The sequence below is a fragment of the Eumetopias jubatus genome, unplaced genomic scaffold (assembly GCF_037043125.1).
Source record: "Eumetopias jubatus isolate StellerSeaLion01/CBP00866 unplaced genomic scaffold, mEumJub1_p1.0 scaffold_16, whole genome shotgun sequence".
Lineage (NCBI taxonomy): Eukaryota > Metazoa > Chordata > Mammalia > Carnivora > Otariidae > Eumetopias > Eumetopias jubatus.
In genome coordinates, this window is record NW_028274822.1 from 71,099,295 (window position 1) to 71,116,495 (window position 17,201).

Consider the following 17,201-nt stretch of genomic DNA (forward strand, 5'->3'; position numbering starts at 1 on the left):
CACTAGTGTAGAAGTTGCCAGAATCCAGCCAGTCCATAGTGAAGTGTTCACAGAGTATCTGCTACAAATTCAGCAGCAGTCCTAGGCCCTGAGGCTGCAGTTTCGGCTTTGGGAAGCGTAAGACATTCAGAGGAAGAATCTGACCACAGAAGAGAGGCAGCTACATTTTAAGTTGTAAGGGTAACATAGTCTGAGTGCTGCACACCTAGTTCCAGGAAGAAGTCATCACGTGGGTGAGCATTACCAGGAAGCGTGTGGCTGGGACGGAGAGTTGGAATCTGAGTTGGGAAGGGGGGTGGCTGTGAGGTTGCCGAGGTGAGAAGCAGGGTCGGCTACTCCGTGCCAGCTATGGATGAACCAGAGAGAGGAGTTACAGTTTGATGTCACAGGAGGTAGGGAACTGCTGGCGGGTTTGAGCAAACAAAAAGAGCGACCTTCTTTGTTTCTCAAACCTCAGTGAGTTCTGAGTAGCCCTCTCATTGCTCTGTGAGAAGGAGCCTGTCTGGGCCTTGGTTTCCCAAGTGAAAGGGGGATGTAGCGACAAGTCACTTTTCATGAGGCTCTTCCAGCCACAGCGGACCCAGTCTGGGGTGAACTTGGGGAAGAGCTGGGGTGGTTCTGGGAGCAAATTGCTGTGGTGACAACTTGGGAGCAAGAAATGGGCCTTTCCCCTTCCCATGAGTTGCTGTTGATTTTCTGATGAAGTGTGGTCTTTATGAACTAATCCCACCTTCTCCCCATGTGCGCCTCCACAGACTAGCTTCCTTTTATGAAATAGCAATTCCTGAACTGGAGTCTGCAATGAAGAAGAGGAGACTTGAAGATAGCAAGTGAGCAGGGGACAAAACTAAGTGCCTTGTCATGGGGGAGGGAGAGGCCCTGCCTTCCCCGGCTTCAGCGTCCCCATCTCTAAGAACAAGGCGGTGGCCCCATGGAGTCACCCTGCCTAGCAGCCTCCCGGCCCCTGCACCCTAGCCTTTACCCCTCAGCTGTTGCTCCAAGCTGTTGTTAATCTGCTCGCCGGTTTCCCACCCACTGTTCTGTTTTTTGGGTTTTTTGAAGATTGTATTATTATTTATTTATTTGACAGAGAGAGACACAGCGAGAGAGGGAACACAAGCAGGGGGAGTGGGAGAGGGAGAAGCGGGCTTCCCGCTGAGCAGGGAGCCCGACGTGGGGCTCAGTCCCAGGACCCTGGGATCATGACCCAAGCCGAAGGCAGACGCCCAATGACTGATCCACCCAGGCGCCCCTCACACCCACTGTTTAAACAAGAAGCGGCCCTGGAATCAGCTAGCTTCTCAGGGCCTGTAGCCTTTTTGCCAACTGCTATCCACAGTGAATCGTGAAACTTTCTCAGCCCTGGGGAGGGGCACCTGCAACTGTTGAGAATAAGCTCCCTCTGGGCCTTTTTATCTCCTAAATCTTGTTTTTTTTCTCTCTCTCTCTCTCTGGCCTTCAAAGGCTGCTAGGTGCCCTGTGGCAGAGGCTGTCCCATTCCAGGAAGAAGGTACTGGAGATTTTTCACATCCTCATAAACCAGATCTGCCTTCTCCCTGTCCTGGAAAGCAGGTGAGCCCTTGGGAGCAGCTGCCTGGGTGGAAGAACCCCCTCCCCAAGCCCAGCAGAGGCGTTCCCCTCACTTCATCTGCCCCCTTCCCTGCTGAGCAGAGATGGGAAAAAGAGACACATGCCTCTTTCCTGTAACTGGCCTGAGGCCTTGTAGAGGAGCGGCCCGGGAGGCAGGGAGGGGAGCCACAGATCATTTGCATCGAGTGAGCTCATCTTCCCTGGTGTCCTGTTCCAGCTGTGACAATATTCAGGGCTTCATTGAAGAGTTCCTTCAGATCTTCAGCTCCCTACTGCAGGAGAAGAGGTGAGTGTGGCTGAGCTGGGACCAGTCTGCACGAGGCCTTACACACTAGAGCCTCTCCCATATGCTCACCATGGTCTGAGGTTCTGGGATTTGTGGTTGGGCAGCAGACCAGCGCCCCTTTGCACCAGCCTTGTCCCTTCCGTCTGCTCTCTGCCCAGCAGGTTCCTCCGGGACTACGACACACTCTTCCCTGTGGCCGATGATGTCAGCTTGCTACAGCAGGCCTCCGCAGTCTTGTATCCTTCCACAGCCACCGGGACAGGACCTGCCCTGACCAGGTTGGAGATGACTGCTAGGACCCAGAGGAGCAGAGGGAGGTTTAGCTCCAGAACCCATGGGTCAGCCAGCTTCCCCCCCCCCCCCCCCCCCCGCCCCCAGCGCCTGCCAAAGCCCCAGTCCCTGTTTCTGAAGGAGATGACTGACTACTCTGATCCTCAGAGCTGGGTGGGGTAGGAGTCCTGCGTTCTGTTAGGTGTTTCCTGAGTGTCTGGGCCTGTGTGACCAACATGGACTCAGCCCTGCTCTCACAGACCTCATTGCAAGAGGGGAAACAGACAAGTAAACAAGCAAGCTCAGGGTAAGGCTATGAGACAGAAGCGATACCCGAGCTGAGAACAGCAGAAGAAAGTGGAGGAGACCAAGCCCAGAGCTAAGTGTTCTCAGTGGATGGAGGGCAGAGAGGCCCATCTGGGGAGCCCACAGACATTTTGTGTAGATCGGGGGGGCAGGGGTTGGGGGACTGGGGGGCCGGGGTCTAGTGGGAGAAAGCCAAGGCATGGCAAATAAGCTGGGGCTGAGCAGACCTGCACGGCCCTGGGATGATACTCGCTGAGTTTGGACTCTGTCCTACTAGCACTGGGGTGTCATGGAAAGGTATGAAACAGGGAGTAACAGCGTCAGTTTTATACTTTGGAAAAGCTCTGTCTGGCACAGGGTGGAGAACAGGCTGGCCTGGGACCTCTTTGAGGCCCAGGGGCTGGTGAGGATGCTGTGGCTGGCATCCAGGCATGGCCAATGGGGGTGTGGATTAGAAGGGGAGGGACGGCGTCTAGGGCAACTCCCAGATGTCCGGCTTGGCAGTGCCCAGGGTGGTAGAGAGGGAGGAAGGACAGGGAGGAAGGCCTGTGGGCCATTTTGGAGGCTGGGCTAGGTTGCTCAGTCTCGCCTCAAGGATACCCTCGGGGCCCTCAGCCTTTGCAGGAAGCCCTCAGCTAGTTGGACAGGAAGCCTGGTGGCAGTACCCCATCAAGCCCTCCTCCTGGGGGTCAGTACAGAGGAGGAGCTGCTGGCTTATCCAAATATCATGTCCCAGGATGCCCCTGGCCCTGTCTTCATCCAGAGCTGCTTTCTGCTGAGTGGCAGGTACTAGGTTTCAAGGCCAGTGTGGTCGTGGTCTGGCCTATTTCCCCACGCAGCCCGCGTGCCCATCATGCCCACTGGGTACAACCCAGACAGCCCCTAACACAAGCCATAGGGTCAGATGCCAGGGAGGGTTTGAGAAATGATGCTGCCTCAGAGCGAGGGAGGCAGAAAAGGTCCTGGCACCCAAGAGAGAGACTCCTTAACACATGTCACAGGGACGAGACACGGACTGCCTACATCCTCCAGGCGGTCGAGAGTGCGTGGGAAGGGGTGGACCGACGGAAAGCCACAGATGCTAAAGACCCAGCGGTGGCCGAGGATCCTAATGGGGTCATTGTGTTGGCGGAGCCAGTCGGTGGACCGTCCTCACATCCAGAAAACTCAGAGGAAGAGGAGGTATGTGTTTGGAGCAGCGTTTTCCCCTGCTTCCCCTGCCCTTGCGGGAAACCTCTCCCTTTTTGGTTTCTGCTCTCAGAGAAAAAGGTTTCTTTTGGAATGGACAGCGTCGAGCTGCCTTTAGAGAGTCCTGCAAGTCGCTTCAGCTGCCAGACCCCAGCTTCTCTCCTATAAAATGAAGCGCTGGAGCTTTTTCCACATGAAATCTTTCCTGGAGCTCTCCTCTAAGCAGATCACCGTGGCGCTACTTTGGCCGCTTCGGAGAGCAGCGCCTGGTCTCACTGCCTGGCCAGCCTGGATGCCCCGTCATGGGACTGCAGGGCTCCACTGAGCGAGTTTGGAAGCCCCTGATCTAGTACTTTCTCTCCAGGCTTTTCCAGAACTCGCCAAGTCTACAGCTGTACCGACTGGCCCCTGAGCCCAGGACTCTTCCTTGCATGTTGGGAGGCAGTGTGACGTAGGGATTGAGGCCACCCAGTCTCTGGGGTCAGACAGCTCAGGGGTGTACCCAGCTTCTGCCACTCCCCAGCTATGTGGCCATCACTCCCCTCTAGCCTTTGTTCCCCATTTATAAGTGGGGACAGTCACCATCCCTGCCTCCATAAGTTTGTTGGGATTCCCAGAGCGGTTGTGTGGAGGGCCCCGAGCCCAGCTGGCCCTCTGTGCTCTGTTGACAGATGCTACTTTCCTTCCTGTTACACTCAGGCCCATGACTGCCACAAGGCCTTGGAAAATGACAGTCCTCTCCACCTTTCCCACTCTCTTTCCCATTTGGCTTCTTAGCTGAGACATGGATGATTTTAATTGTTGTTTCATTTGCGAATTTTCTTTTTTTTTTTTTAAGATTTTACTTATTTATTTGACAGAGAGAGAGAGACAGCGAGAGAGGGAACACAAGCAGGGGGAGTGGGAGAGGGAGAAGCAGGCTTCCCGTGGAGCAGGGAGCCCGATGCGGGGCTCGATCCCAGGACCCTGGGATCATGACCTGAGCCGAAGGCAGATGCTTAACGACTGAGCCACCCACGCGCCCCTCTTTGCGAATTTTCTTAAATGAAAAACCTAACAATTCAGTCACATCGAGCAGGATCTGAACTGAATCCCCCTTCTTAAAAAGAATATAATCAGAGGGGAGAGCTCCCCACAGTCCAAGGCTGGTGATTGCTGTTCTTCTCCAATGTCAGCCATCAACTTGTTAGAGCTGGATAAAAATGAGTAGAAGCCACGGCCATTTATGGAGTGCCTGTTCTTCCCCGGGCACTGTGCTCGGTGCTTCGGGTGCATGATTCTCTCTGAGCCATCTGAAACAACCCCATGAAGTGGATGGTAGTATGCCTGTTTTGTATGGAAGAAGCTAGGGTTCAGAGAGGGAAAGTGCCCTGCCCAAAGTCACACAGCCAGAAGTAACTCTCCCAGTAAGTCACAGAACCCCCCTTTTCCCAGGGGAGGAAATGAATACTCAAGAGGCCTGAGTCACTTGGCTGAGATGCTCGGCCCAGGAGTGGCAGGCCAGGACTCATACCAAGTCCCCTGATTCCCGGTCCTGTGCATGTCGGGGCCTGTGGCCCTCTCACCCCCCTGGCCCGGTCTTCCCTGCCTTCACTCCAGCTCTCTCTGCAGTGCATGGGGGCTGCGGCCGCCCTGGGTCCCCCCGTGTGTGGCGTGGAGCTGGACTCGCTCATCTCCCAAGTGAAGGACCTGCTGCCAGACCTCGGTGAGGGCTTCATCCTGGCCTGCCTGGAGCACTACGCCTATAACCCGGAGCAGGTGATCAACAACATCCTGGAGGAGCGGCTGGCCCCGGCCCTCAGCCAGCTGGACCGCAGCCTAGACAGGTGGGAAAGACAGGTGGGAGGTGGCTCACGACGCCCATGCTGTGTCGGCCCTGGCCGGAGGCACTCTGGGGGCCTTGTCCCAGGCCCCTTCTTAGCTCCTCTGCTTCCCACTCCTGTGCCAGAATTCAGCCCACGGTAGCGTCCACCAACCATATAAATGAATAGCCGCCTTGGGAAAACATCAGAACTTTAGGCCCCCAGGAGGTCCTCACATGCCCCCTGCAGGGCGGAGAGTGTGGTAGCTGGATGGCTCTGCTGCACTTCCCTGGAGGACCGATTAGAAACGTGGCATGTGACAGAGGGGTTGCTGAGCCTCTCAGAGCTCCGAAGTTTCTGGCCTGCCCCTGTCATTGTCATCCTTCCAGTAGATTCCTGAGGGAGGACGGCCAGAGCTTCTCACTTTCCTCACACCTACCTTTCGGAGTTTGGCCCACTGCTTCTCTGAAGGCCCATGGGCCCGCAGGAATGGATGCACAAATGTGCATAAACAAATTATGTTTATTGAATGAATGAACTTAGCTCTGTCTTTGGACAAGTTCCTTAGCCACTTTGTGCCCATTTTACAGAGGAGGGCACTGAGGCACAGAAAGGTTGAGTGATCTTAGCGACCCATCTCATCAGACTGTTGGGAGTGTTCGGTGAGGGAGGAAACTTTTAAGAAAATCTGTGTGAACAACACATGGGACCGAGGGGGAGCTTTGCGTGAGGGATGGCTATGTACCCAGGGAGGGGCCAGACCGGGCAGGGTTCTAGATCGTGTCTCGTGTGGCTGTTGAAGGGGAGTGGAGAATCTGATGGATGTCACATGGTAGGGGCCAGTAGGGCACAAGTAGGCATCAGCTAACCAATCCCCCTTAAACTGATTTCTGTGTCACCTCCCAGGCAGGTGAAGCCAGACCCGACACCCCTGCTGACATCTCGTCACAACATCTTCCAGAATGATGAGTTTGATGTGTTTAGCAGAGATTCAGTGGACCTGAGCCGGGTGCACAAGGGCAGGAGGTGAGTACAGTAGGCTGTGGGGTGCCAGGCACCCCACCTCTGTAAGTGCAGTGAGAAAATTGGAAAAAAAGGGTTCCGCCTTTATGGAAGTGACCTGAGTTTCAGCTTAGGGTCCCTAGCAGTCCAGGGCCCCCCGCCACCCCCAGCAGTCCAGGACCTGTGTGCTCCCAGCAGGCAGGGCCAGGTTCTCTAATGGTTATACGTTAGGCTCTGACTCTGCACAGGGTGGTTTTTTAATGAATCCCCTTGTTGATAGCAAAAGACCAGCGGGACCTAAGCTGTCCCCTTCTTCCCTTCTTATATCTTCGGATGTGTCAACCATCAAATCTCTGGGCGATAGAGCTGAGCTGTACTTCCCAGAAGCCCCTCTTACACGTGATTTTCTCCATTCTGTGACAAAATGAGAAAATTAAGGACCTGTACTAAGTAAGCTTTTCAGAGGGTGAACATACTCTATTTTAAGGTCTTTCTACTTATTTTTAGTTTATGTCCTTTCTACTTTTTTGGCATTGAAAAGTCCATTTATGATTTATTCATTCATTCAACAAATATTTACCTGGTGCTCATGGCATACTAGGTCCTGGATTTATTAGGTGCTGGAGATGTAGTGGGCAGTAAAACAGACATGGCCCCTGGAGTTTGCATGAATCAGTTAGTCAAACAAGCCAAGTAACATTGCAGATCTAACAGGCACTATAAGGTGAAGGTGTGCAGACTTCCGAGCTTCTAGTAAGGGCTTTGATCTGGGCAGGAAGGCTCCTCTGAGGAACTGACATGGGATCAACAGTGGAAGGGTGAGGAAGGGTCAAAGGGCCAATTCTGCAAAGTGGGGGGGGAGGGGGGAGAGACTTTCCAGGCAGAGCAAACAACAGGGGCAGTGACCCCGAGGTCATGGGGAGCATGGTGAGGGTCCCATGAGCTGACACATTTTATGCTTTGGAAAGAGGACCTGGCTTTGGAGTAGAGGCCCATTGGAGGGACCACGAGTCAGTAGTGATGATAGAGGCAAAATATATAAATATATACAAAAAATATAAAAGGCAAATTAAGACATTGACAACACTGTGCTTTCCCCCAGGGTTTCCCTAAATGGTATTGGTTCATGAAATCTCTAAATCTGGGAATTGCTGGACAAGTACAGGCTGCCCTCTCTCTCTGCCACACACACACACACACACACACACGTACAGGCTGCCCTCTCTCTCTGCCACACACACACACACACACACACACACACACACACACACACACAAGTACAGGCTGCCCTCTCTCTCTGCCACACACACACACACACACACACACACACACACACACAAGTACAGGCTGCCCTCTCTCTCTGACACACACACACACACACACACACACACACACACACACACACACACCCCTATGGACACAGTGAGGTTCAGAGCGCAGTGGTGGGAGGCCTGCCCCGTTCTTGTGATAGGAGCCCCAGTGGCAGAATCGTAAGCTGCTGCTTCAGAGAGGGCCCCATGCTGCTTCCTCTCCCCAGGGCCATCGGCTGCTGGAAGCTTGGCTGGCTGAGGGCTTGGGGGGAGCGGGCGCAGGGCAGCTATAAAGCCATCTGGCTGGCTGGACAGGAAGCAATTGTAAACTGCTTAGTCACACACATTGCAATATCCCCAGATCCCGGGCTGGAGATGTTATCCTGTATCCGTGGCCGCTGTTCCAGACCAGAATGACCCTCTGCAGCTCCTGCTATGGAGAAAGGGGAAGATGAGAAGGGCTGTGCCCTGCTCCTAGGGCACTCCAAGCTGCCAGGCAGAGAGACTGGGCGGCAGATGTTTACTGAACTCGTTGTGTTGGGTAGCCTGGGAGCTGGGGATTGCAAAGAGGCAAAGCCTCCATTTATGTGTTCATTATTTATTTATTCATTCAGCAAATATTTATTTAAGTGATTTACTAGCTCCAGATCCTATGCTAGACACCAGGGAGACAAGGTGAGCAGGGCACCCGGGTCATGCTCTCAAATGGCACAGAGACCGTGGGAAAGACTCAGACCATTAAACAAGTAGCAGCAGAGTGGGAGAGGTGCTGGGGTGGGGCATACAGGGACCGCAGTGAGGACACCTGTCCTAATCTGGGCAGGGCACTCAGCAGACACATGAGAAAAGTAGTACAAGGCAGGTCACACTGGAATTAAAATATATGTGTGTGGTTAAGTCAAATAAGAGGCTCTCAGTGTTTCGAGTAATAGGCAAATCTGTTCCTTGCATGACAGGGAGTTGCAAGGTAGGGCAATCTAGGCTTGGTTAACCTGTGGTACAGCCTCATCGTCAAGGACACATCTTTGCCAACTCTTGGAGCTAGTTCCTTCAAAGCCACTGGGTGGCTGCAGCTGTTTCAGCCGTGACCTCCAGAAGTGACAGTGCCAAGAGGAAGTCTGGACCAGACCTTCCTGTATCTCTCTTAGAGACCAGGAAGCCCTTCCCAGAAGTCTCCAGACTCTGCTCACATCTCAGTGGGGAACTGGGTCACAGGGCCGAGGTCCAGGGCTCCAGAAGAGGGAAAGGTGGAAAGACCTGAACCAAACGAGGGCCTGTTAGGAGTGGGATGAGGTGGACGGTGGCTGTTGGGTAGATGCCAGGCACATGTGCTGCAGGTAATTGCTAGCCAAGGAAAGGAGGCAGTGTGTATAAGGTGGGGTCCCATAACTCCTTTGGACTGAACAGAGGCGCCCTGGTAGATTATGAGTGCTCTCCCTCAGAAAAGTGTCTATGGCCAAAAAAAAATATCTGTGCACTTGGCTTCTTGGAGAGACACAGAGCGCATTAGCACATTAAAGGCTCTGACAAGTCCGGCAGAAAAAAGAGACAGGATTCACTTTGTTGAGCTCAGCAGGTGCCAGGTTCACTTTTAGTCATCATCTTATTTCATCCCTGGGATGCAGAATTAAGACTTGGCAAGGATAAGAGGCTTGCTTGTGATGGATCGCACAGCTCAGGAAGTACCTGAGCAGACCGGAGTCAGTGGACCTGTGTTCTGGCCCTAGCTCGGCTGGTAGAAGCTGGATGACCTTGGGAAAGGCGCTCTAGCTCTTGGGACCTCCGTTTCCTCACCTCGAAAAGGAGGGGTTTTTTGCCTCCTCAGGTCCTTTAGGAGTTCAGAGATGGGAATCACCCCCTCAAGGGCCAGTTTGAGTTGGGCTTTGAAGGATAGGCCAGAAGAAGTGAGGAGGGGAAAAAGTGGCTGGGCTTCAGGGGAACCCACATGTTCCCTGGGCTCCCTGTCATCTTGTAGGAGGCCGAGGAAGCACCTGCTCCAAAGTCTCCAAAACCCCTGTTGCCTGTGTTTCCAGACTTGACTGGACTTCTGGCCCTCACGTGGATCTTCTCCTGGCTGGCTTTGCCCCTGACTTTTCTTTTCCTTCTTGGTTCTGAATGGGGTCATGGGCCCAAAGCTGCACCTCCCTGGATGGGATGCCCAGGGCACCAGGTTCCAATGTCCCTGCCTGTGTCCTCTCCAGGACCCTGGGTAGGTAAAGTTGGCAAGGCTTCTCCAGCCCTGCCAGGGAAGCGACATAACCAGAGGCCCACAGCAGGACCTTATGCATGAAAACCGGGGACCAGATGGACCAGGAGCTGTGGGGTGTGGCAGAAAGGACAGTGACACCTCTTATTCATCCTTGGACGCCTGACTCAGCACAGATCCTAGCACCTAGTATGCTCTCTGGAAATGTGTGTGGAAAGAGGGGCTGTGCTCCTTCTAGTGGCCCCAAACACCTGGACGGGCTCAGTCCCCTTTCCCTTGCTCCCCACCTCTTTCCTCTTTAGCCCCCAGCCTGGGGAAGAGAACCAGGTAAGGGTTGGGGCCGCAGTCACTGGCCCCCTTTCCTGGCATGACATAAAATTTTCCTGTGGACCAAGAATTTTCTGTGGTCTAGATCCAATGCCCCCCAGCCCCCCCCACAGAGGCTCCATTTCCTCTCCCCCACCACTAGACCCCCTAATCCAGAGGTCATGTTTCCTTTCTCTGTGTTCCCAGGGCATGCTTACCTCCATTTAGCACATTTCACGTTAGCTGCCATTTGCCCATGACTCTCTCAAGACTGGCAGTTCCACGAGGCCAGATCCAGATCTTACTCTTTTTTGAATCTCTCCCACAGCCCTGCCTGGCACATAGTAGGCCCTTAGTACAAACTGTTGAAGGAAGCCAAATCCTGACCTGCCCCAGCCTCCCAGGCAGACAGCCTGAGAGACTCAGGCCCCTTTCCCTCCCTGCATCAAAACCAGTTAATAGAAGATTTTTATGGAAGCTATGTATGACTTTGTATCTCTTTTTCTTCTCCTTTTCTTCTTCTTCTTCTTCCTTCTTCCTTCTTCCTTCTTCCTTCTTCCTTCTTCCTTCTTCCTTCTTCTTTCTACTTCCTCCCTTTTTTCCCCCCTACCCTTGATACATTCCAGAAAACTGATTTCACAGCTAAGCTGGATTTTCTTGCCTGGCATCTCATATTGATTTTCCCCTGCAGGGCCAGAAACTACATTCCACAGGCCTGTCTATGTGTCTGACAAGCCAAGTTTTTCTCCAGGTTTGCAAAGCCACAGTCAAGAGGCCTGAGTCCCCACTGAAGTTGTGCTACAGTTCACTGATCCCAAGCACGTCCCTCTCCTTCCTTCCACCGCACCCGAATTTCCTCACCTGTGATATATAACAGGAGTTGAACTTTTGGACTTTTTTCTTCCAGTGCAATCTGACATGGACGATTGAACTATAGAACAGATAGAAAGCCACCGTGATGAAACAGGGGTGGGAAAAAGAAGGCAGCTACTCCTGCTCACCCCTCAGCCCCCTGTCCCCTGAGCTCAGTAAGAGGGCCACATGTGGCCTTGCTCTTTCTTAAATTATTGTTTTTTATTTTTTAAAGATTTTATTTATTTTTTTTTAAGATTTTATTTATTTATTTATTTGAGAGAGAGAGAGAGAGAATGGGAGATAGCACGAGAAGGAAGAGGGTCAGAGGGAGAAGCAGACTCCCCGCTGAGCAGGGAGCCCGATGCGGGACTCGATCCCGGGACTCCAGGATCATGACCTGAGCCGAAGGCAGTCGCTTAACCAACTGAGCCACCCAGGCGCCCCAAGATTTTATTTAATTTAGAGAGAGAAAGAGACAGCATGAGAGGGAGGGGCAGAGGGAGAGGGAGAGAGAGAATCTCAAGCAGACTTCATGCTGAGCATGGAGCCCGATGAGGGGCTCAATGCCAGGACCCTGAGATCATGACCTGAACTGAAACCAAGAGTCAGAGGCTTAACTGACTGCGCCACCCAGGCACCCATAAATTTTTGTTTTTTTTAAAAGGTTCAAATAATCCCAGGCCCTACTGAGGAGTGACCATTGTCATTTGGGGGGGGGACTTACTAGCTCTGTCTGTGCATTGACATATGTAAATTATAATCGCTGTGCTCATAGGAACAGATAGTTTGGTTTGCTTTCTGCATTTTATACAGTTGGAATCACTGTACACATTTTTCTGTAGCTCGCTTTTTTCCTCAGGAGTATCCTAGAATTCTTTCTGCATCAGCACAAATATATGAATGTCATTCTTGGTAACAGGACGCCCAGCGTTCTGTAATATAGATGTGGCACATCATTTGGCCAGTTCACCCACGATGGGACACTAGCTGTTTTCCATTTTTCACTGTCGCAAACAACGTTGAAAAGAAAATTCCGCATCAGACTTCTCTATGCACCTGGCCAGCGTTTCCCTAGGGTGGGCGCCTCTGAGCGGAATTTCCCGGCGGAAAGGTGGGCACGTTTTCCATGGCGGCAGCTCTCTGGAGAGCGGCTGGACCCAGGCACACGGGCACCTGCCCACACCCCTGCCCCCTCTCCCCGGGGCAGTTTGCGCCAGCCCGAGCTCATGGCGCCTTGGACGCTCGTGCTCACGGCCTTCAGAGCCTGATGGTTTCCCCTCTCTCTGCTGTCCCCGCCCGCCCGCCGCCAGGAAGGAGGAGGACACACGGAGCCTGCTGAACGACAAGCGGGAGGTGGGGGCGCAGCGGCCGCGCTACGAGCGGTACAGCATGGTGGTGGAGGAGGTAGGGGCCCCAGGCCGCCGGGGTGCGGGGGGGCGGGGGAGGACCGGCCAGCCCCGGGCCCCTCGGCCCCACACTCCTGCTGTTGCAGGTGCCCCTGCAGCCTGGCGAGGGCCTGTCCTACCGAGGTGACGACTATGAGGACGAGTATGATGACACATACGATGGCAACCAGGTGGGCGCCAACGATGCCGACTCGGACGACGAGCTCATCAGCCGCAGGTGAGGCTGCAGGGCCCTAAGTGGGTGGAGTCCTGGGGGGCGGGGGTGGGGCACAGCGGGGCTCCCAAAGCCTCTTGTTTATACAGATGGGGAGGCCGAGGCCCTGATCACGTGAACAAGTCAGTGGTAGAGCCGGGGCCCAAACTGAGCCCTTTTGACTCCTAGTCCAGTGCTCCCTCTACCCTCAGCCACCCCCTCGGCCAGTTGGTCCAACCCATCCTGAGTGGGGCAGCATTTATTTGGTTTCATGCAGTCCTTTTAGATTGTTCTCCTTGACTGGAGAGAACTCTCCGCCGTGGCATCTTAGAGAGATTTCCCAGTGCAGCTGAAGGCAGAGCTGCCCCAGCCAGCTCAGCCTCCGCTAAGCCCCTGCACCGGACTCTGGTACCCTCGGAGAGTCTGGGGGCTGCATGCACAGCTGGCTTGAAAAGCACTTCGGTTTGTTCCAGCTCCCTGAGCCCATCCCCATCTTGATGCCCCCCTCCTCTCCCAGCCCAGTCCCCTCCTCCCTGAGGCTCCCTCTCCGGATTTAATCCAGTCTCTGATCTCACTTTTTCTCTAAACCCTTAGGCCCTTCACCACCCCTCAGGTGCTGAGAACCAAAGTGCCCAGGGAAGGGCGGGAAGAGGATGAGGAAGAGGAGGAAGACGAGGCTGAGGAAGAGCCTCCCAAGGTACCTCCTCGGCAGGTGGCACACGAAGGGGAGGGTGCAGTTCGGAAGGGCGCATTGGGACCACCGCACCCCTGCTTTCCTGCAGTTAGCTCTGAGGCAGCCCTAGCCTCCCTGCCCGGGAAAAGAGGGGTTCCTTTGAGCCTAGGGTGCCTGCTTGGAGAGTTGCTAGCTTAGAACTCACCTCCACTAGCCAGTGAGGGCTTAGGGGACGGATTAGAGGCCAAGCCTTTGAGCTGCTGGGTCCATTAGGCCCAGGAGCCTGGGGACTGAGCGAAGGGCAGCTCTCGGCCACCATGCTCAGGATGGCAATTCTTTTTTTCTTTTCTTTTTTTTTTTAAGATTTTATTTATTTGATTTGTCAGAGTGAGAGAGCAAGACAGAGAAAGAGCAAGCACAAGCAGGAGGAGTGGCAGGCAGAGCTCCCTGCTGAGCAAGGAGCCCGATGCGGGACTCGATCCCGGGACCCATGACCTGAGCCAAAGGCAGACACTTAAGCAGTTGCCACTGAGCTACTCAGGCGTTCCAGGACGGCAATTCTGCAACTCACGGAGATGTTAGAGCCCAAGGGCCCTTGGAGGTCATCTGGGCTGGTGGGTTTGAAAATTCTATTTTTTTGGCAGCTGAACTTTTTCTTCAAATGAAACCTCAACTAGAACCTCAACATATAAAACGGATAAGGGCGCTGTTGCTCAGGTTGAATGGAGTGGCATCCTGCGACTCCTGGAGCCCCTCGTGCCCTCCCACCAAGGTCACAAGTGGAGTGTGTCCAGGCCAGGCTCCCGATGTAGAGGGGTAGCAGAGACTGATGGAGACCATGGCTAGTGGGGTAGAAGCACACATACACCCTGCCTGAGGGGCTTCTCAGCAGAAACGTAGGCCCAGAGCTTCCAGGGCTTTCTCTTCTACCCAGGCAAGGGATCAGCCCAGATTTTTCTATAACATCTTCCAGTTTTCAAATTTCAGAAAAGTTACCGGTTACACTTGTTTTGTGTTTTTTTAAACAGTGCAGGCCACTAAAGCCTGTGTGTGATCCTTAAGGCACAGTTCTCCCCACTGCTAGTCCAGTCTCCTTTGCTTATTGGCCAAAAAACGGTCTTCAAGAGTGGCTACTCCCAGAGCACATCGGTGGTGGCACTAGAGTGTGGACGAGGCAGCTCCCAGGGCAGCTCTCTTGGCCTTCAAGGCCCTGTGTGGCCTCTCATGGTGGCCATTCTGACCTGTCCCCCATTTGTCACCAGTGCTCCAACCATGGTCCACCTGCCCCACCATGCCTGTGCAGGAAGCCTTAGTCCCTTTAGCTGCTTCTAAAGGAGAAGAGAGGCTTCTAATGGAAACCTTGGACCCAAGCAAGGGCGGCTCCATTCTAAGGCATCACCCTGCCACACTGTGGCTTTCCCCCACTCCTGGCCTGGAGGCATCAACAAGACTCAGTCAGGCGCAGCCTCACCACAGCTTGGGCAAATGGGCCTGCTCGTGACTCTAGATTTTTTTTTTTCCTCCCCTCCCCTCCACAGCCCGACCATTTTGTGCAGGACCCTGCAGTGCTGCGGGAGAAGGCAGAAGCCAGGCGGATGGCCTTCCTCACCAGGAAGGGGTGAGCATTTTAAAGAGCTGTGTCTGGTGGGAGGGGACCCATCTGGGGAAGGCTCAGCCAACCACGTAGGAAGCCACACATAAACCCCAAGTGAATTACATGCGTTACATGTAATTTAATCCTCACGACAGCGCTATGAAGTAGCCACTTTATCATCATCCTCATTTTACAGAGGAAGAAATAGGCCCATTCCTGTCCCCAGGCTCTCCTCTCCTTGTGGGCTGTGGTCAGCCCACAGCTGGTTCTTCCCGCAGCTAGGCCACGGACCCATCTGGAGGCAGGGCTCAGAGAAGAGAGTTCACCAGACACAGGACCGGCCAGAGCCCCCAGAGCCCTGCCCTTGCTGGGCTCCATTTCTTCTCCCACCGGAAGTGGGGACAGGGGTGTCCTGGGCCCGAGCCATGTGTCCTCTCCCCAGGACCTCTGAGAAAGGCAGTGCTCTTCCCATCCCCTGGGGTGGCTTGTTCCTCCCTCAGGTACCGGCATGACAGCTCGACAGCAGTGGCCGGCAGCCCCCGGGGCCATGGGCAGAGCCGTGAGACAGCCCAGGAACGCAGGAAGAAGGAAGCCAACAAGGCGACGCGAGCCAACCACAACCGGAGAACCATGGCTGACCGCAAAAGAAGCAAAGGCATGATTCCATCCTGAGGCCACCTTGTCAGGGCCAGCCGGGAGGCAGCGGCACCAGAACTGCCAGGCTGAGTTACCATAGCCTTGGGTCTCCTCCCCACTTGGCCTCCTGCCAGGGCCCCAAGTTCGACTCCACCCCTCAACAGCCTCAGCTTCGCAGCCCCTGAGAAGGCCGCCTCGTCGTCCACCAGCCAGCCGTGAGCGCCTTCTTGCGAACACACAGTGCCTTAACCCACAGTGGAGGAACCCCTGGGGCCAGCGATCAGGCAAAAGGGATGGGGGACGGAGCCCCAAGGCAAGCCCCACAAACCTCATGCAGCAAGACACCACTTCTCTTGGTGGTTTCCTTCCTGGACGGCAGGAAACCTGTAAATTCCAAAACAAAAACAGAAAAGGCCTGCAAATAAAGTTTTTGACCCTTTCAAGCAATGATCCATGATGTGCCCCTGGCCTGCTCCCCCTGTACCCCATTCTTCAGTGACAGCCACCATCGGGAGAGCGAGAGAGCAGGATGATCACCTGCTGTGCTCATCAGCCTTGCGTGTTTGCCCCTCGTTCTAACCCCTTCTGATGTTGCCCTGCTTTGCTGTGTGGCCCTGAGCACATTACTCCCTCCTCTGAACCTCTAGTCCCTGCTTGTAGAAGGAAGAGATGAGGTTGTGAGGCCCTCCGGTCCTTTCCGTGTTTTCGTTCAGTCCCTCCAACCTCCACCCTAGGAGGTAGGGAGTATTTTGGGCCTTGTGGTGTAGGTGAGTCACTGAGAGCTGGAGGTGCCTGCCCAGGCACCAGGCAGGAAGTGGGAGAACAAGGATTTGACCCTCAGTCTGACCCTGGCCTTTATAGCATCCTAGACGGTGGTGTCATTGCCATCTCCTAGCTGACCTGAAGACACTTGTCCCGTAGCAGAGCCAGTACCAGAGCTCGGTGCCTCCTGGTTTGTGTGTACGCTCCATCAAATCCTCCAGAGTCAAGGAGTCGGAGACCAGAAGACACCAGTGAGGATGTCCCTGCCAAGCCCCGTTGAAGGTCTTGGGCCTAGTTCCTCAAAACCCCTTTCTGGGCATGGCTGGTTGGTTCACGGTGTGGCAGCAGCTGCCAGGCAGCCTGATTCCTGGGCCCCCGAGAATGTTGCTGATCAACAGAGGATCGACTGTAGGGTATTTGCTGGCCTGATCCTGCCCAAGCCTGGCCTGGAGGCCATCCGCGGGAGCCAGGGCCCCTGCCCAGCTGGACCTTGACAAATCACCCTAGATGCTTGTGTAATTTATTTGCATGTGGTTAGGATGAGTGTCTGGAGCAGCGAGGCAGACAGGCCCTTGACAAATTCGTTTTGTTAGGTCAGCCACACAAGTGAAAATCAATAGCAATTCCTCTGAGTCACGCCAGTTCTCTTGGTACCTTTGAGATGCAGAGCAGATAGGAGAGTGGTGTCTTCTCCTCGAGCTGCTGAATTAGCTGAGATCAGGCTCGGGGTCAGCCACTCTGACAGGCAGCAGGAAGACTCTGTTTCCTCCTCGAGGCATTTGCCAGGAACCGGACAGGCGAGGGTCATTTCTTTTC

At 54.3% G+C, this 17,201-nt stretch overlaps 1 protein-coding gene across 7 annotated transcripts in view; it reads left to right on the plus strand.

Moving 5' to 3' along the window:
• ASCC2 (activating signal cointegrator 1 complex subunit 2) overlaps positions 1–16,066 on the plus strand; it is a 38,560-nt gene extending 22,494 nt beyond the window's left edge. For 4 of the 7 annotated variants that reach the window (XM_028124641.2, XM_028124643.2, XM_088019658.1 and 1 more), the window contains 12 exons: positions 756–830; positions 1,465–1,572; positions 1,808–1,876; positions 2,035–2,112; positions 3,454–3,634; positions 5,252–5,466; positions 6,349–6,468; positions 12,432–12,525; positions 12,614–12,744; positions 13,315–13,417; positions 14,932–15,011; positions 15,488–16,066. In XM_028124641.2, coding sequence (XP_027980442.1) covers positions 756–830; positions 1,465–1,572; positions 1,808–1,876; positions 2,035–2,112; positions 3,454–3,634; positions 5,252–5,466; positions 6,349–6,468; positions 12,432–12,525; positions 12,614–12,744; positions 13,315–13,417; positions 14,932–15,011; positions 15,488–15,659 — 1,426 coding nt within the window. In that variant the 3' untranslated portion in view covers positions 15,660–16,066. The remainder of the gene's footprint in view (positions 1–755; positions 831–1,464; positions 1,573–1,807; positions 1,877–2,034; positions 2,113–3,453; positions 3,635–5,251; positions 5,467–6,348; positions 6,469–12,431; positions 12,526–12,613; positions 12,745–13,314; positions 13,418–14,931; positions 15,012–15,487) is intronic. The other 3 variants (XM_028124642.2, XM_028124644.2, XM_088019659.1) reach the window with 1 other exon arrangement.
• The last annotated feature ends 1,135 nt before the right edge of the window (positions 16,067–17,201 follow it).